The 20,759-nt window shown below is 35.5% G+C and overlaps 1 protein-coding gene across 2 annotated transcripts in view; it reads right to left on the minus strand.

The window, feature by feature from the left end:
* DNTT (DNA nucleotidylexotransferase) overlaps nt 1-18,938 on the minus strand; it is an 86,709-nt gene extending 67,771 nt beyond the window's left edge. For both annotated transcript variants that reach the window (XM_032694428.1, XM_032694427.1), the window contains exons 1-3: nt 18,736-18,938; nt 15,318-15,492; nt 8,522-8,644 (exon numbers count right to left, since the gene is read on the minus strand). In XM_032694428.1, the coding sequence (XP_032550319.1) occupies nt 8,522-8,644; nt 15,318-15,492; nt 18,736-18,938 (501 nt within the window). The remainder of the gene's footprint in view (nt 1-8,521; nt 8,645-15,317; nt 15,493-18,735) is intronic.
* Between the last annotated feature and the right edge of the window lie 1,821 nt (nt 18,939-20,759).

The following is a 20,759-nucleotide window of genomic DNA, read 5'->3' on the forward strand; positions in this document are numbered from 1 at the left end:
TCAAAGATAAAGCCAAGTAAAAACCAGCAGGCCTTGTACATCCTAAATGCTACATGTGTAATATCTCCAGGTGAGTCTGTCTCCAGCCCACTAACTGATGTGACAGCAAATCCAGTGAAGTCAACTCTTTATTACAAATGTGGAATAGAGAATGGCATCTGTCATCGTGCATTGAGGGAATACTGCCTGATTTAAAGAACAACAAGATTTTACTTTAGCTACCATCATTTGCACTGTTAAAACAGAACAACTTCAAATTAAATGTACCTTTCACATATTACATATCATTGTTTAGTCAGTCCTAATAAAAATAGACCATCTGACATGATGGGTTGTTTAGATTATAAACATTATAGTCTCATTGAAGCAAAATGAAAGTTTTTCTCAAAATCTTCAAGAAAACATTGTCTTTACTGACCCTAGGATTTGCAAAACTTCGCTCTCAACAAAAAAATATATGAGATCGATCTTAAGGGGTTTGACAGTATCTCTCTAGAAGAAATAGGTACCTTAGCTGAACAAAATCACATTCCTTTTCACATTATCCACACTAATGTATTAAAGTGTATAAAAATAATCAGGGCTTGCTGCAGATAATTTGCTTTACTCTATATCACCAGCATAACTTCGCTCCTTGATATAATTTGCTTTACTCTATATCACCAGCATAACTTCGCTCCTTGATCTAAGAATCAGAAACCTGTTGTCTCTCTCACTGGAGTAATCCTCCCTTTAGCTGCATATTTATTTATCAGCTACCCTGATCAGTAAGGGCTGTGCAATTCCATTTTCATAACATTTCATGAAAGACTTCATGAGAAAGACAGCTGTTTAGCAACATGCTTGATTTGGAGGTTTTGACTACCATTTACATTCAAATAGCCCTTGGGTACAGGGTATCAAAGGGAGAGGAGAGAGTGCTCCTTTGGGTGGGAAAAAAACAAAACCAAAAAAACCCCAACAAACAAAAAAAATCCCCAAACTAATCTATTAGAAAAATAATGCACAAACCTTAGTTTCCTAACAGCTGTGTTTAAACTCTTACAGTGGCTAATTGTTGGATTTATTCAACTGCTATTCTTTTTTCCACATTTGAGATCTTTACTTATGTTGTATGCAAGTACATACTTTTTGGTAAAAGACAGGTGCACATTATAGTTTCCATTTAGAACGAGAACTAATGCAGGAAAAGGTGAAACTACCAGTTTGAGGTCATGAGCAATAAGGATTCATCCCAGTTTGTATATGGAAGAAAAAACACAGCATTGAGAGTACTGAAAAGCAAATGGGAAATTATATTTTACAAGTGGGGTGACAGGAGTCAGATGTTTCCTCTGCTATGGGGTTTTTTGGATCTCCCAAGTTGTTACTATTTTTATTCTTTATCAGCTTCAAAAATTCTTTCCTACTATGGCGTAGAAGATGCTAATTCTTGCTTCAAGTGAGATTTACTGTTCCACTCACAAAATTACGATTACTTTTGCTTTCTTTTTCTCTCTTTATAATCTGTACACATGAATACTCAAGAAAGCAGTGTTTGGCAAGAGATTTCAGCATTAATCAGAGGCAGAACTAAAAAGACAGAATTGCTACCTTCTTGTTAAAATAGTCTACTGATTGCTACCTACTTGTTAAAATATCTACTGATAAACATTGTCAGAAAATAGTTCTCAAAAGTAGCTGCTCAGCAGTATGTATTAATGACAGAGACTGGCAAAGTCATGCTCTTGATTAGGATGTTCAAAAAGTCTGGGGATGTTTTTTTCTCACTCCCTGCAGGCAGCCTCTCAAATGCACATCTAAATAGTTGTATTCTACACTGAATAATCAACCATCATGATAAACGTGCCTGCATATACCAGCACCACTACTGCTGTAGAGAGGTATTAGTCCCTTTCTACTAGCAGGAGGGCAGTTTTCAGAAAAGCTGTGTCACCATCACTACTGAAAAAGACAATCTCATGTAGCATTTTACTCAGAGGTTATTGACAGTCAATGAGAAAATACAATCAAAGCATTTTTTATGATTCTAGTTTGCATTTTTTATGATTCTAGTTTGCATTTTTCAGTGTTTTCCTGCCTTCGTGAAGCTCATTAAGCTCCTTAAAATAAACAATTAAAGATTATTGAATATTCATTATTCCCTGTACAAAAAAAACACCATTGCCTGCAAATGCTGCAACTAATTACAGATGTCTTTTTACATAAAACTACTTCTGACATTCTTTTTGATAAAGTTTTATTCTATTTTATTTTTTTTAAGAATGATATAGTTCACAATGAACAATATTCCAGAGGGAAAAGCATATAAAACTCCTACATTAGCTGAGAAAAATCTTTGCAATCTAATAGATCTCTGGTGAAGTCTACATATGGTGATATAAAAAGGAAAGATTACTGACCCCTCCTTTATTCTAAACCTACATATTTCTTACATTAAGCACCTTGCCATTACTTTATCAATCAGATTAACATTCAGATTTCCCATTTAAAAGTACCAGTTAAATTTCTAGACATTTCCAGGACATGGGATTTTCATAATCTTCAGAGTATTCTGCAGGGTCTGCTCTAATTAAATGTGATAGTTGGGCTATATTTTAGTTCTTCAGTTATTGCAAATTTTACTTCTGTGTCTGAAATTGTGGAATGTATGTTTGTGAGACTTGGACTGTGGAAAAAATCTGGGGGTTAAAAGGACCTCCAGATCCTGGTGGGTCAGATCCAAAAGTACACAAAGATTTTGTTGAGTGGTGTTAAAAATAAGGAAGATGATATATGTAGAGACATAGAAACTCATTTCAAAATGAGGTAAAATGTCATTAACAATGCAAAGTTACCATAAGCATCTTACATGTGTAAAAATGCACACTAAAATACCATAACTGCTAAAAATTAAAAAAGTAGAACCAACACAAAGAGTAAGATTCTCAACTAATATATGAGAATGATTCTCAGAAAAAAAATAATAATCCATAAGGCTATGGTGGTTTCTGCCATCTGAACACCAGTCATCTGAACAAAAGTCACCAGTATTATCATACCAAAAAACATATTTTAAATCTAACCTGTTTTGTAAGGAAATCATTACAGCTTCATGGACAGGGCACTTATCTTATTCCCCTGCCTACATTGAACTCCTGTGCTGTGAGACTTTGGAAAGCTGCTTCACACCTCCCTGTCATTGTTTCTGTTGTTATCTTTCATTCACTGCCTATTAGAACTGTGAACACTCCAGGGCTTGAACTGTCTTTTACAAAGTGCTTGTACAGCATCTCTTACAAAAAAGGCTCCTATTTCACTTGAGCCTGTAAACATTACTGCAGCACAAATTAAAAAAATATGAACAAACCATTGTACAGGTAAATTTAATTCACCAAAGAGCTAAACAGCAAAGTGTGATTAAAAAAAAAATTAAAATCCTACATGACACTCGTTTGAAAAACTATTATACTCTGAAAAGCAATTTGAGTTAAATTGCTTTCCCTCTCACTAACTGTTTTCTACTTGAAGTTTATTTAGTAAATTATAAATCCAAAGGATGGGTCCTAGTTCTCATAACATCAGTGTCACTAGTGTTTGATGCCCATTCAAAACTGATCAAAGTTTTAGAATGCCTCTTTCATTCAAATAATTTTCTTCTCTCTTTCCCCAGTGTAAATCCTTACTTGTGTTTCAGTGGGAAGATATAAATGGCATGTGAACACTTTTTGGATTGACCAAGAGAGAAAATAAATACTTTCAGGTGCTTATTTCAAGAAGAATTAAACAATTTGAGCCAACCTATAGCCTTGACTTAAGTGACTTCCAACCAAATGAAATTATTTATTTTTTGTTCAGTCTGATTTTTTTTTATTTGAACTGAAAAGCCCAATACTTGCCCAGATGCAAAGATTTTAACATGTTATCTTACACAGCTGGAGAAACAAAGAAGCTGAAAGAATAATGTGCATGATCTCGGGGTCCTTGCATTACCAGAAATAAATATGTTAGCTTCAGCTGCTCCTCCTATTAACCAATAATATAAGGTTCATTCCTTAAAACAGAGTGGAACTCACGAGAAGTTTCCATATTTTTCTACATAATGTAAAAGAAAGCAATACAATTTTGAAAAGAGATCTGCTGACACAGCACAAAAATGCAGTTAGTTAATCGCATAACTGCCCTAGATGAAAAATGGTGTGATAAGAAATATAAAATACAAAATGTCTATTACACATATACACAAATCCAAGAAAGCAGCATAGACTTCACATATATATAAAAATTTGGGTTGCTGAAAGGTACAGCTGTATTTATATTCTGTATTTTAGGGAGCACACTCCCACTTACCTCAAAAATCAGAAGAGAAATTTACTCCTAGGACCAAACCATCAGTTAATTTTGAATAGGTATACACTTTGTATACATTTACAAAATTTGCAGTTTGGAGCTGCAGTCTGGAGAATTTTTACTGAAGTAAGCTACGCCAGTAAGACACTGTATGTTATTAAAAGTATCCATTCAGTTAGTGGTTTTCTACTGTACAGCTCCCAAGTTCATTATAAAACTAAAGTTGAGGTTCTTCTGAGGTCTATTTTAAAATGGAATAATAATAATTGCTTGAGCCACTGGCATAACTGATACATGTTTCTGTAGATAGAAAAGAAAAAAAATTTAAAAGGAATATTTTTTGTCTGACAGAGTAGAAAAGAAGCCAGGCGTCTTTCCCATGCTAAACATCCACAGTCTCATTACCGTGAGTAACAGCCGAAGCAAAGTAACATTCAGTAGCATTAGCAATAAGCCTCAGAATCACAGAACCATTTGCCTCTGACTTAATTAGTTTCTTCTGTAAGAATTAAATTGTATTTTCCTCACAAAGAATGTCTTTCTGAATTTTATTGCAGTCTGGTATTAATATTCAAATCCAGCAACCCCTCTCAGGTACAGTAGAATGACTCCTTTCATTTTAGCACAAGAAAACACAATGCAGCCTCCAAGTGTAAATTTTCAGTGGGAGAGGGAGGCTAGCTCCAAACGAGCCAGAGAATAATATTGTAATATTATATTCCATAATAACATTAATGTTTAAGACAAACATAAAGGAAACATGCTAAGGTACAGACTCCACTGAAAGGATTTGTTCTTTTGTTTTGCAGCTTTACCCATCTGAACAACTACAGTTCACCTGTGGAGTCAGGTTTATGCATTCAGGTGCATTCCTGGAACAACCCAAATCAATAAAACCTGTGGCAGTGGTTCTCATCCTACACACCATGAGGCCACAGTACATGATGCACAGTGACCCAAAGACAGCACGAAGCCCAAGTCCGAAGCAGTTGGGTTTCTAGTCCATGAACTGACACACAATGCCGCTGTCTCCTCCTTAGCACACAATTTGACATACTTACTCTGTTCCTCACACAACAAGCCTTACCACTCAACAGCTCATAAAAAATAATCTGGCTAGGATTTGCCCCATACTGAACATAATAACGAAATCTTGACATCTCCACAGTTTTTGCCAACCCTTCTGTAACTTCTTCCATGGTATAAAACCAGTTTGTTGCAACTTTCTGCAAGTTATTTTCTGGCTATTACAACAGAAAGGAAACATGAGACAGTTGAACACAGACATTGCATCTAGAGTATTAATCTACCACATTTTCCTCACGAGCTCTCACCAAATCTCTGCTATTTTGTTTTAATAAGTGATCTTTCATGGGGAAATATATGCAGGACTCCAGACTAAAATTATCACTAATTATCAATTTCTACAAAAATCGAGTCCCCAAAAGTGCCTCTTCCAAGAAATAAGCACATCCAAATCCTTGTATGCATGTCACTGCCTATTAGTGACTGTTCCAATGTAACAACTCAAACTCAATGTAACTTTCTCAAACACAACTACTACTTATTAGAGAGAGGAATTTGATACAGCATATCAGGGCAAAGTCTAGCAAAAGGAAGAGTCTAAGAGCTCATCCAAGAATGCGTAAGCAAATAATAGCTTTGTACCTCTATTACAGTCAAGATCAGAAAGCAATTTTGTCAAGCTAACAAAAGAAAACAGAAAATCCGTAAGAAAAGGGAACAAGGCTCATGAAATAAAGTTGTTATAATAAAATACTACCATCAACACATAATTCAAGATAGCTTGGACCTAATTTTCAGGATGTATGGTATTGAGCCAGGGAAAATCTGTCATTTAATGGTTGGCTGCCCACAGCATGCACAAGTGAATTATGCCGATGCTTCAGTGCATTGGCTAAGTGCTTGCACTGAAAATCTGTTGGAACACTTTTATTTAAGAACGTGAATTACAAGTTTAATATAAGACCAACAAAACAACAGCAAATATAAAAATCAGGCTCCTGTGACATTAGGCAGACTAACTGGCAGGCCTGTAGGGAATGGGTCAGTACTGGTAGTTCATAAACACCCAAGTCCTTCAGCTGTCATTGCAAACTTTGATTGTGAGAGACAAGAGCAACAGCCCTAAGGATTTCCATTACAACTCTCAAGATGCAGATGTTAGGCAGACTCACAGGCATTATCAAGTTGCATCTCTAGAAATAAAATATAGCATGAACTCAGAATGGTTGCTGTCAAAGTACAAAGGTGAAAAACTGACACCTTTATTGCTACAAAACCTAATTTCTACCCAGAAATGTTTGATATATAGGACAACAGAAGGGAGTCTCAGTGCTCCAGTCATCAAACAGCCCTGCTTCTAATGTGTTCAGCTAAATTAGTTTATCAAATCCAAGTTGTACTCTGACATTAAGACCGCTGCAATGATAAACCTAGAAGTAATGTAGGGATTACCTCTGTGAAACACACGTATAACAGAAACCACTTAACATGAATGTGCTCAAAATGTTAATGATAATTAAAAATCAACAACTTTGTGCATTGTAGGGCAATCATTTTACTTTGCCATTATCTTATAATTACTTTTAATTTTTTTACCTTCAGAATGTCTGACAAAATGTTATAATACAGAAAATTCAATAAAGAGCCAGACTCCCACATTCCACCGTTTTCAGCAAGTGTAGAACTAAGACACTTAATTCCTTTTTCTCCAAGAAGGTATTTTACATTATCTTTCAGTCATACAATGTTTGGTCTGACACTTTCCCCTACAGAAGCTTGTATTCGATCTTTGTAAACAGTGAAAAAGAATGACTGCTTTGAAGAGGTTAAATGGTAACATTCACAACTTTGTTTTTCTAACAGGAGGTGGGGCACAACGGCTGTTCAAAAGAAGCAGTTTGGGGAATCCTAGAACCACTGGGGTTGGAAGGGACCTCAAGAGGTCTCTAGTCCAACCTCAGGCTCAAAACAGGGTCAAAAACTCGATCATGTTGCTCAAAAAGGGACTTTTATTAAATAAGCAAACAGTTTAACATGTTTGAGTACCATAAACAGTACTATATAATTGATATAATTGATGATTATTTCAAAGCATCACTACAAGGTAGATTTTAAGTTGTTTAATTTTTAACTGTGCATTCTCAGATAATTTTGGAGTTTCTTGTAGGTTTATCTTTAGTTCTGAATTCTCAGAGGTTTTAGTATTTACCTTGTAAATGTTTTTTATTCACAAATAAATGGTATCCATTGCTATTCTTTTCATATGGATCTTACAAATAATATTTACTTGAAAGATTTGTGTGTATTTATAGTCAGATACAAAGCAGAATCATAAAAATTATAAATAATAACAAAATAAATAATAAAGCTTTAGAAAAAATGAGGAAGTATTTAATGTTATAATCGAAACATATGCATACAAATATGCCAGATGTATTCAGACTACACTACATCACAGTCTCTGACAAATGTTTCCTATTGCATAGTGGTCACTGAGTACCTGGAGCCAGCCAAGAGGAGACATTAGGCACAATAAAACTTAAGTGGAATTTAGACCAGAGGTCTCAGGCTCTTCGTACCCACTGAAATGTGTAATGTTATGAGCATTAACCAGGATATAAGGCATTCTCCAAGATTTTTATTTAACTAGACAATTCAAGAGGGGGTTTTGTCATGTTAAAGTAATTAACATGCAGTCTGTTTTCATAACTACAGAACTGAAAATCTAAAATTTAGAATCATACTTTGAAGCAAACAACTGAGCAAACTGGAAGACAGCATAGCAATTGTGAAGTACCCTGGACTGACCTAAACCAAGCTTTTGCTTATCATCACTTTTAACTTGTCAAATAAGACTGTGATGAAAGGCTAAAAGACATTTTCAGATTATTGTTCTATCATTTATTTTAAAAATTCATGTGTTTACAAGCTATTAGTGTATTTAAAGATCCACTGTGTTAAGCTTTCAGCAATACTTAGAGGATGCAATTAACCTTGCACTCAATTTTAATTTAAGAATGGCAGATTTATAACTTTTTTTAATTGTTATTGTGCTGCCTGTTTACTAACAAATTTGCTGAGGGCATCATAGAAAATACTGATGCAAGTACTATATTAATTATTTTACTTATACTAGTTTTTATTTCATGGATGGAATTAGTATTACCGTGAATTTCTTGTTGTAGTTATTTAAAGTTGTCTTCCTCTGGCATGAATACTGAGATACTTTTCTTGCAATACATGATGGCACTTCTGATTCAGGCGTATTCAAAGGAGATTGACATTGGTCCTAAAAAGAAAAAAAAAAAAAAAAAAAAAGAAAGGATTGGTGACACACCAGTCAAATAGCTTAAAAATACAAAAAATACATTTCATGGGCCCAAAATATGTACTTTTAAAGAGAAGGCAAGAGAATAATAATGCTCCTACCTCCTAGGAAATACCTCCTAGGAAAAACATTTGATTTCACATTGCCTGCACTGACAGTACCAGTTTATCTGGTGGTTACTAGGATTTTTGATTTTCTGCAGTAAGTTCTTACAGAGAGTTTTCAAAAACACTGCCATTTAAAAAAAAAAAAAGTCCATCTAAATGGTGCATGTCTCCACTACTCCTACTATTGCAGTAGGATTGAAAAACTACAAAGCTTTAAGAGCAGATAAGCTCAAAAGAACAGAAAATTTTCCTAGAAAACATTAGGTTATTCAATGTAAGATTAGAAATATTAGATCCAAGGGACAAAAATTAAAAAAAGATAAATTCTCAAATAACTGACTTTTTCAGTCTGTAGCTAAATTCAGTGGTGGAGGAAAAATGTTTGTATGACTCAAAAATAGGGTTTTCTCCCCTCTTGCAGGTAAAATGATACAAAACTTTTTTATTTGGATTTAATTCACTAAGATAAATGTTCTATTTTGGGGTCATTTTAGAGTGAAGGAAACATTTACAAACAGCTACAGAAGAGTAATGTCCATCCTCTTCTCATTCAACAGACAGTGTTCACTTTACAATGTGGTTTTTCACTCAGTCAATTCCCATACATGCTGATCCAATTCAGACATCATTTTCAGATGTTCACTGAATCTAGGAAAAGGAGCCAGATGCCAAATCTCTAATGGGCATTACCTAATCACCAGGCAATCCACCTCTGAAGGATGGAAAGGGAATTCTCCTGAAAGACAGGATACAGAGACATCCCCACCAGCAAAAGAGTCCTGAGCATGAGTCCTCAATATGTGAGTGTCCTGACCAGTGAGGACCAGGAAAAAGACAATTTTGCACTGATTCTTCTGCTGCTTTATATACCCAATTCCTTTGCTTTCATTAAATGTGCCAAATCTGGAATACTTCAGAAACACACGGAGTCCTCAGCATTTCTGTGTATTTTTTGCTATTTGTCATTTTGTCTGAAAACTTTGGGCAGGTCTGTCAAAAACATATTGCAGTGCATTATCCAAAGCCACAGGGAAAGGGTTCAACAACAACAATAAAAAAATCACAAAGTCACATAGAAGAAATTTTTGCCCCAGTAATGGCATGATGAGCCCTTTCTCCCCTGCATTCAAAGACACAGACAAAAGGCTAGCAAACCTATAAACATGTGCCTTCACAACCACACCCCTCCTCCACATAATTTCATGCTAAATTGCCTTTGTATTTGATATAGAGTAGTTAAATATCAGCATTCACACACACACAAAATGCATTGCACAACTGAAGGAGCAGTGAATTATATGGTAGTTTTCGTAATATACAATGAAAGGAAGAAAGCCATTTTAGGTGTAAGACCACTCTTGGGAATAACCAAAATGAGTTTCAGTCAGGATCAACAACACAACTCATCCACTTTTGCACGCGTTCATGAATTATATTTTTCAATTGATTTTAAATCACATAAACTATGATTGATGAGTGCTAATATACTGCTTGAAAATATAGTGTCAGCTGCAAAGACAGTGAACAAACAGAATGTTACTGAACAGAATATATAACAAGCTGTTGTCTTCATTAGGACACAGACACACAAAGCACAGAGCCCTACATGCAGCATTACCTGACATTGTGGATGAAAGCAAAATTAATGTAGAAAATTTATGCATTTAAGAAGGTGATAGACTGGGCATAAACATCCTCTTCCTGCCTTGGCAAAGATATTTGAGCATTTTTTTTAATCAGTAAGAGTTTTGTGTTTAACTAGAGGGACTTGATTACATATAACAACAGAAGAAACTTTGGAGACAAAAAAAGCAAAAACATCTACCAAACAGTAAGTACTATAGTCTGATTTTTAGGGAACATTATGATGCCTGCGTGAGAACTATAGAGATGATCTATCAGCAGTAGAACATGAGTAGGATTGATATTGCTTATTGGTGGGAAAACCAGATGGGAAAAAATTGTTTGTACAGATTATGGGACAAACCAAAAGTTCCATCAATAGCAATTACAGTGTAGAACAGTGTGGGGAATCCTGTAAACTCACTACATCAAAAATAACTTCTAGTACTGAGAAGAAACAAATACAGGGATGAGAAAAATATAAGCATTAAAATTCCTTCTTTTTCTTTTTTTTCAGATTACTACATGAAAATGAAATTATGGTACACTGCACAGGGGCAACCACTGAAAAATTTCCAAATGTGGGTTACTTAATCACTAGAGCTAGTCCAAGTTTGTACCCCATATCCAGGTTGCACTAACGGTGAATGTCACTTGCTACTCCTTCACAGTGACATTTTACACATGGCATAAGCAGAAAAATCAGCCTGTACCACTAACATCAGTTTGTACAGCAGAGAGGCTTCATTACAGAATTAATCTTGTGGAGGACTACTTTGCCCTTTGTCAAATTATTTTTTTAACACACAAAGAAGTATAATGACACAGGGAAATAACAGAGAGAAAATGAAGCAGCAGTGAATAAGGTGCACAGATCAACCAGCCAGCAGTTTTGTAAAGTCCAGACAGCATTGATCAAATAATAAAGTCCGCTGATACCCAGCATTTTACAAAGAGGCAGCAGCCAGTTTATAAGTTTCGTTTTATTTTCTGGGAAACTGACTGACAGTATGAAGAATCTCTTCCATTAGTTGCAGCCTCTCTCTTTCAGAAGAAAACAGAGTGAAAGGCCTCAGAAAATGTTAAATATGAGCTGCCTGACACACGATAAGGCAAGGGATCAAAAGATGGCATTTCCTTTTCCTAATGTGGAGGAAAATCCTTTGTTCAAAGAAATAAGTCTCTTTTGCCTTCTAGGAGAAAAAAACCAAAACAAAAAAAACCCAAACCAAACAAAAAATAAACCCAACCAAAACAACAACAACAACAAAAGAAAAACAACAAGCAAAAAACCAACTAAAAACACAAACAAACTAAATAACTACGATCTTTTGGGTTCTAACTGAGGAAAAGGCAGAAAAGATGCAGCACAGTTCTTAGGGCTGCTGAATGTGCCAAGCCGGTTATGGTTCTCTTCTTTTCTTTTTGTCCCTCTGAAAGCTTCCCCTTTGCCTCTTTCTTTTCCATTACCCAGGAAACAGTTGTACTTTCTAGCACATGGGGATGCCCTTGCATACATCTCAATGTCCGTGTCCTGCTATTGTCAAGAAGACCCATCTGCTTGTGGTGGTAAAGGTGCCTCTGGACAAAGACATAGCCTGAGAAATATTTTGAATTCCCTTTAAAATGGATGTTCAGCTACCGCATTTCCAAAAACTATTAAATTAAATGATGGTTATTAACTATAAAAGTCAACTGTTACCAAATGCATCAATAATAATTCAGACCATCTTAGATCTGGTCAACCAGTCTTTTATACTCTATAAATCATTAACATCAGAGCATCTCTCGGATCATTCTCAACCACAGAAAGATGTACTTTAATGACAATTGTAATTAGTATGTTAGCTAATGGTCTGTAACTCTGACTTTATTCCCCTTGTTTTGAATGGAGAAGGGCATTTCTTTCCAGTAATGCATTAAAACAAATGTCCTGAATGAAGAATGACCTTCCAAATAGGCTTCTTTAAGATCTGAAAGATGAAATCTTACTGCTATTGATATTAATGGGAATTTTACCGCTAACTACATATGGATGAGATTTCACCCAAAACATCCCCCCACTGCAATCCATTCCTTTTACCTCAAAACCTTCATGATGTAGCCCAAGTTCAAGGTTTGTTAATTCACTTTCATTTCACATTTTACAAGTCTGACATAATGGACCAAATTTGTCTTCAGTGAAACTCCAATTAAATTGCATTATGTATGAGTTCAGTCTAGTACTTAAAAAGAAAATTAACCTTTAGTTCACACCTTCCTTGCTTCTCAAGGAAGAAAAAAAAAATTAGCATGGTGACACTGCAACAATAAAATTATTTTTAAATTTGCTGCACTTCCAGAATCTTTCTGGTTTTTTTCCTTGTTTGCTTTACAAAAATGTTTGTTACTTTAAAGTAAATATATAATTAAGATTGGTCTTAACTATAAGCTTTAAAGTTAATGGTATAGCTGTCACTGGCTTCTGTATTGTACTCTACATTTATTAGCATGAAATCTTTATGTTGCAATAAAAACAGAAGCTCTTACTTGCAGAGCCAGTCTCAAAGTATAATAATCATCTCCTGATAGTTCTGGTACCTTTTGCAGAAGTTTATGCTTCAGGAGTACTCCAAAAGGACTTTTATGTAAAAAGAAAACTAAGGCAGCGAACTTCTCATTGACTAAAAACAAACAAACAAACAAACAAACAAACAAAACACATAGAGGAATTTTGGAGAAAGACAAAGACATTTCTTTCTTTGAAAAGAAAAAAATTATGAAAAGACATTTCCTGAGATATCTGAATTTAGAGATCTTCATGCACTGCTCCAATTAAGAATGTACATAAAAGGTATTTCAATTTATTTTTAATGCTGATGTGAAACTCAGCAAAGTTCACAGGATTTAACTCATTTTTCTGATTTCTTGTTTAGAGAACTTCTTTGCATTCCCTGAATTTATATTTTTATGGCCTGCAAGATAACATAATGCAGTAGTTACAAGGTTTCCCCTTTTTTTTTCTTTTTATATTAATTTCTTTGGTCTATTCTTCCTACAGCACATTCACTGAAAATATTATAAATATACTGCAAAAATATTTCATTGGAAGGATTTCAAATATAAACACATATTCTGTCATGGAATCACGCTGAGTCTGAGAGTGACAGCTGCATCTGGTGTATTCACTCTCCCCACACACACACTCCAACCCACAGCGTTATTAAACAGTAATTTTTTTATGTAAAAACCTGGAAAATAATTTCTGGCAATGAAAATGAAAGATGACTGAAAAAGATAATCAGGAGCTACAGTTTTTCTTGGGGAAGGGTGGCATTTAGCAATCATCCTTCCTAATCTAAACATCAGGATGGAGAAGAAGTCAACAGTGCAATATTGCTGTTGAATATTCAGGCATTCTCTGCCTCACAGGAAGCACACGCTGCAGATCCTGCCACGGTTCCAGCATTTGCAGTTACCATTTTGCAGTGGGGTCACCGTTCACACAGAGCCTAATCCAGACCCTCAGAAATCAGTGGGAATCCCTCATTTTACTTCACAGAGTTTTAGACCAGACTTGTAGGTCTCTCGCCACGTGAATTAATTTCTTCACCAGTGCAAGTCCATCACTGTGAGGCTCAAGTGCTTGCAGAACAAGGGCACAGGTTCATCCTGCTGCCACACACACCCCATTTCATGGCCCAGTGGCACATGGTGTCACCGTGCTGGGCACAGCATGCCCAGACATCCCTACCAAACCCTCAGCATTTATTGTTTGTACTGGGGGTATTGAATAACACTGTTTCTCACTATGCTCCAATCCAAGAAATTAGGGATGATTTTGTCAGATATAGATCAGAGGAAAACTTAATCATCCATTGCTCCAAGGTCAAACACCATTCACCAAATCATCAATACAATAAAACTTCCTTTCTCTTAGCACAATTTTATTTGATGGTGCCAAGTTTGTAAATGCATGTCCACAGACTACAGCAGGCTTCATTTCACACGTCCTTCAAGGACCCAGCAGTTAGCTGATCACCTCACAACAGCAAAAGTTTTAGTACTTTCGCATTGTTTTGAGGAGGCAAAGTATTCCATCAAAAGCCCATTAAAATACACTTCTCTCAGTGGGATATCTACCATGATATTGAAGTATTTGAACAAATACCACAAGTACCAAAACCGCAACAAGAGACTCATTGATGGATATTTTGCCTTTAATAGTGCTCCTTTTTTTTTTTTTTTTTTTTTTTAAATACGATAATGTTGCATGTTTCATGATAACTTTTACAGGCTGAGAAAGCTGGGGTTGTTCAGCCTCTTCAGGCTCTGGAAAGACCGAACAGCAGCCTTCCAGTACCTAAAAGGTGTTACAAGAGAGCTGGAGAGAGAATTTTGACAAGGACATGTAGTGACAGGACAAGGGGTAATGGCTTTAAACTGACAGAGGAGAGTTTTGAATTAGATATAAAGAAGGAATTCTTTATGAGACAGTGGTGAGACATTGTGACAAGTTCTCCAGAGAAGTTGTGGATGTCCCATCCCTGAAAGTGTTCAAGGCCAGGTTGGGTGGGACTTTAAGTGACCTGGTCTAGTGGAAGATGACCCTGCCCATGGCAAGATAGTGGGAGTTAGATGATCTTTCAGCCCAAACCACTCTGTGATTGTGTATTACCAGTTTGTAACACATGCTGACATAGTAACTTCACGTTACCAGACACTGATAGAGAAGGTAGGGAAGATGTTTTCAATCTCTTAAAACTGTGTGAATTGCTCATGTAAACTTCAGGGAAAAAAATTATAATTTCTGAATTTTTTTTGAATTTGATCACAAGTCTATACAGTTTAGGTTAAATTAAAAAAGAAAATTGCAGCAGCTCATTTTGAATGTTACTGTATTCACACTGCAGGATCTGTCTTACCATGAGACGATACTTCATTTCTGAATCAACTGGTCTTCCTGCTTCCATGCAGGCTGTAAACCAGGAGATATCCAGTAGTTCAAACCTGGAGCTGTCACTCACAGCCTGTCCTTTCAGCCAGTCCAGCACCTCCAAGTAAGAGTTGTTCTCAGCCACAATATGAGTGACAGAGTCACTGTTAGGAAGCACACAAAAATATTTCTTTTTTTTCCTGAATCCAACAGTATACAGATACAGAGCTGTTATTTCCATATTTACTTACCATCTACTTCCTGAAAATTGTAGTATATATTGTATGTTAGGATGTGGGAAGCAGTTATGTTTTCATATCACCATAAATCTATTCCAGTCACTGACTCTGTTTTGAGGAAAGACTATAGTCTGACAGCTCCTGTAAGTGCAACATTTTCTTTCTTTCAGCATCATTTACCTTCCATAAGGCACTATCCTAATACATATTCTTTGCAACTCTGAAAATATTTAGCTTGCACAAGCAGTACCATAATGAAAAGGCTGCTTGATAATACCTGACAGCCCTTTCCCTATATCTCTCATTAATGAGTGAAAGCTTTGCAATATTAAGTTTGTTAATGATAATTATTTAAAGCTTTAAAGCTAGTAATATATTTTTGAATATTTAAGTTTTCTGTACTTACACGAAGCTCTTTACATATGGCATTGTCAAATGTTCATTAATTAAATCTTATGAATAACATGCTCCATCTAAACACCACTTCCTTGCTGCCAAGTCTCTTACAAAACTGACAGTTTAGTAAATATAAAATTTGCAACTTCAGTTGTTGTTCAATAGACTATATGGTGTACATTGCCTAAAAGTACGGTAGCACAAAGGTTACTGAAGTTGGTTGGTGTACTAGAATAACACTGGAAATGATCACATGATTAAAAAGACACATTTCTGTACCTGTCACAGGAAAATAATGGACAGGGACAAAGTTGTGTTTCAGAAAAAGATTACATACATACTCGGCATGATCTGTAATCTTTTATCTGCCTGCTGATATTTCTCAGCAATTTTAGAAAACTACTAACTTGATAGGAAATTTTGAATAATTCCGAATGTTCCCTCTCCCCACACATTCCATGAGGGTGCTGTCACACAGAAAACCAGCAGAGATAATGTAGAAAATTCTTTATTTTCAAGGAATTTGTAGGACCTCAGTATCTCTGAAGGATATGTCAACATTAACTTCTATCATTCAACAGATTCCTAAACTTCTTGGGGGAAAGGCACAGACAGATAGTGTCACTATTTGACACTATTTTTATAGAAGTAAAGTTAGAATTGTAACATAAATTATTTTGATGGCAGCCACCTCCATTTGTAAGCCTCTGTGACCTCCTGCTAGCCCACGTTGGTGTCAGCCTTGTGCATATACAGTGAATTTCAAACAGAGCTGACAGATTGCTTTGCAACCCCTCTGTAACACCTGGAGAAGTTAAGCCATCAACCTGTCCAAGCAGACAGGGCACCACTGGTAGAGACAGCTGGTTAGCATGGACTTCAAAAATTATGTGTGCTGTTAAAGGCAGACTGCACAACCTTTCAGTACTTTCCAGAAGACCAATAATAAAAAAAACCAACCCTGTAACCCTTGTTCAAACAAATAATCACTGAATTCATCAAGTCATGAAAGCAAAATGAAAAGTACTGGAATCACTCCACATGAAACTGTTGTCAAATAACTTTTTGATGCAATAAACATACTATTTTTTGGAAATATAAAAGAGGTACTGAACGTATTATACTTCAGAAACATGAAAATTGTCATGATATAGCACAGGTTTTTTCTCTCCACATAGTGGAACATGAAGAGCAGAGTCCATTGAAAAAGAATAAATCCCAATTTATTTTATTCTAAAAGATTCCAAATGTAAATAAAGTGAATCTCCATTAAATACTACTTGGTTTATTATTATTTAACCCTGCTAAGTCCTACTTTAATTAAACTGTCACATCTTTACTTGAGTAAAAAAAAAAAAAAACAACAAAAACAGTTAGAGACATAGAACTTCTGCTTCCTGTGGTTTATTTCACTTCATATAAAATATTCATATGTAATGTATTTGTAGCAAGCTGCAGATCTGGGAACTTTGCCATCACTATCCTCACAGCAGCAGTTTAGCTGCTGTGCACCAGTTTCCTCTGGTACCTGTACAGCTGTGCTTTTTTCTTGGCACAGAACATAACAAATTTAACATTTCCTCTGGCATTTTCAAAACCAAAAATCAACAGTTAAATAGTTCTGTTTTATCCAGTAGCAGCTAAGATGAAATTAAATATAACACCTGCTCATGCAACTTACAGAAGTCTGAAATATTGACAATAAATATCTGTGTGTCAAAGTAGCCCAGATAAAGCCTCTGTTCAGATCTCAACAGATTGTTAATGTGGGATTCAGAACAGCACACTTTATTTTTTTTCCCCAAGAATCCAATTAGTTTTGTATCAGGTGCTAATTGCCTGCTTCTGTTCAATACCTACTTGAATCTTGCTTTACTAATTATTTTATCCTCCCTTCTTTCTCAGGTTTTCAAAGTTGATGGGATTGAAAAAATCAGTGGAAATGAGCTTTTATAGGGAGGATCCAGTTGTATACAATCTTTATACAGACACATGATCAATATTTAGTTTTCCTTCAGCTACACAGTAATGTAGCTTTTGGAAAACTGTATAATGATATAACTAGCACTCATGTAAAGCTCTGTTTGGATGAAGGCTTCCTTCAGAATGAGTTGGCTTATTGAAACACCACCAGACAAATCTGCAAGTGGAATATATTTTCACTCTAAAATGCTCCATCTGCCATATTTTACTCCTAAGCTTTTTTTCTCCAGTGCTCTTCCAGATTGTACCACAGTGTAAGCCAGTAACTTTGAGACTCATGTCAGGGTACTACAAAAAGTTTAAATACTATAATATCAGTCAATGACGTAAAGAAATACCCACCTCAACCCATCACATTTTCCATTCCTGTATATTTAGGGGTTTTTTGTTTTAGAAATTGACCATGAAGTCTAGATTAATTTTAACCTGACTTCAAGGGAGACATAAACAATGGCTGATTTACATGAGCTTAAGATGTGATTCATAGGTAGAAGCATTCAAATTGACAGACTTGAGATAAATTAGAACCACAGATTTTAAAAGCAAAAAATCAGAAATTTTGCTAAGGTTTGTGCTCTCCCTGCTCTCTGCTCAGAAGACAAAAGAAATGAACCACACACTAGGAACAGCCATTGAAATCCTAAAGCATCTTTATAGTGGGAAGAGCAAAGTATAACCACCAAATACATAGGCAAATACTTCAATAACAGTCACTTGTATGACTGCATTTATTAAATTACAATGCTCCAAACAGCATTGTTATTTCAAAACACACAAACACTTTCCTACCTTAGCTCATTTTCTACTCTGAAACCTTTTCTTCTTGCCAGCTCTGTCAAAAACATCCTTCTGGTTATCCCCATCTTCCTTTGCATAATAAAAATTACAAACTTAGTAAATTTTATTTCATAACTGCAGGAAAGTTTTGGGGAATATAACCCCTTCTGTCTCTTCCTGTGGGAGATTACACCTGAAGCTTTGATTTTATCCATGATGCAAAGGTAGAAGTGCTTTCACTTGGGTTAAATGGAGATAACATGCTTTCTGCCAGGCAGCAGCTGTATTTAATGTCACCACCCATTGAAGTAATTTTCTTGTTTTCCTTCTGAAATCAAAAACAGGTGCTACACAAGCAGAAACATCACTTGATCTCTACCAGCTGGGACTTCTTGCACAGAAATACTCCAGACAGGTGCAAAAAATGCTTTCATTCCTTTAAACAGCCATTGCCTATAAAGACTTTATCCAAATAATATTGATCATAGTAAAATTATCTCAGAACATCAACGAGGTCTTCAGCTGTTTTAATGGTCCAGTTTCATCAATTTCTACTTTCAAATCTTTTCCAAATCTCCCTTTTCAATATCACAGAGCACATTAATTCACTAAATTACATTCCATTTACCAGGAAAAAAAATTTGCCTATTTTTAGCCAGGAACTATATTTTAGAATACAACCAAATAACAGTATACAAATATGTTGTAGAATAGCCCACACACTAGCTACTTCTGTGTAATTAACTGGATTAAAAAGGAATCTTACTTTATGAGAGCAAAGGAAAAACAACTTTTGAAATTAAATTTACAATAAACCAAGTCCCTTTCTGTTTTGTTATTAAAGCAACAAAAGAAAAATCATTAGAGATGTGTTTAAATGTACCTTTACCACACATTGCCAATACTGCTCTCTACTTTTACCGTGCAATGCACTGCTATCTGTGGCAGTTACAGAAGTGAAACATAACTACCTTTTTGCTTTTAAGCACCCAGTGACCTAAAAACAGCTACAGAGGAGATGATGGAGGCTATGTACCATCCTGGCCTAGGTTATGGGGTATTGCTCACCACAGAACTACACTAAAGTTTGTTGCCAACGTTGTGTTGGATCCAGTTAGGTATGTCCCCGAATTTCTGTTAGAGCAAGGTGAGCACAAACAACCAGGTTTACAGCATCTGCATCTATTTCAGCACAAATCTACTTCAGTGGTAAATATCCCCCTTCCCATGTCAAGATTGATTTTTATTTTTAGTGCAGCAGAGAATTTGGATTTTATCAGTCCTTCAGAACACGTCAAAAATGTTATATCCTACAATTCTCACTGCTCATGTCCAGGAAGCAAGGTAGAAAAATCTCTGCCTAAGTCAGATCTATCAATTTTATTTTCAGTCATTTTATCATAGATGGATATAGAACCTGAGTTTCAGGAAAATGAGTCAAAACCTGTTTCCTGCAATTATGGCCATGAGTTTAAAATTAAATTATAAAAGTATTACTGACATTTTCCAAGCCCTATAGCTCTTACTGCTTCAACTGTATTATTGCAGATATAAAGAAACATGTTTCATCAAAATAGAAACTAACCATCAAAAATTAATATAGAGTTTTCAGTTCTGGGGTCTTCCTGAGGGCATGAAGAAAATATATACACAGTGCAGTATATAGATTAGACTCCATTCATTTCTTCCCTTGCCTAAGGATAACCCAGAAGCCAATATATCTATTCCTCTTTCGAATTCATAACATTAAAATTGTCAAAATAAATCATTTCAAGGTTATTTTGAAATTATATGAGATATTTTCATAGGAACTGGAAAATGGACAAGCAGACTTTAAGAGGCTTAATCAAAAGAATAGCAGCAGGAAGAAAAAAAATTAATAGTGATGGATCTAGCATTAAGGCTGAGCAATCTGTTTTGGTTGTTCCATGTCTTTTTTCCAGACTTCTTATCAACTACTGAATACTGGTCACTTCCCTGTTTAGAGCTTTCCTAGTCTTGGTAAAACACTTTATCTCAAGCCCTACAAGGAATAA

The sequence above is a fragment of the Chiroxiphia lanceolata genome, chromosome 8, assembly GCF_009829145.1.
Source record: "Chiroxiphia lanceolata isolate bChiLan1 chromosome 8, bChiLan1.pri, whole genome shotgun sequence".
Taxonomy (NCBI): domain Eukaryota; kingdom Metazoa; phylum Chordata; class Aves; order Passeriformes; family Pipridae; genus Chiroxiphia; species Chiroxiphia lanceolata.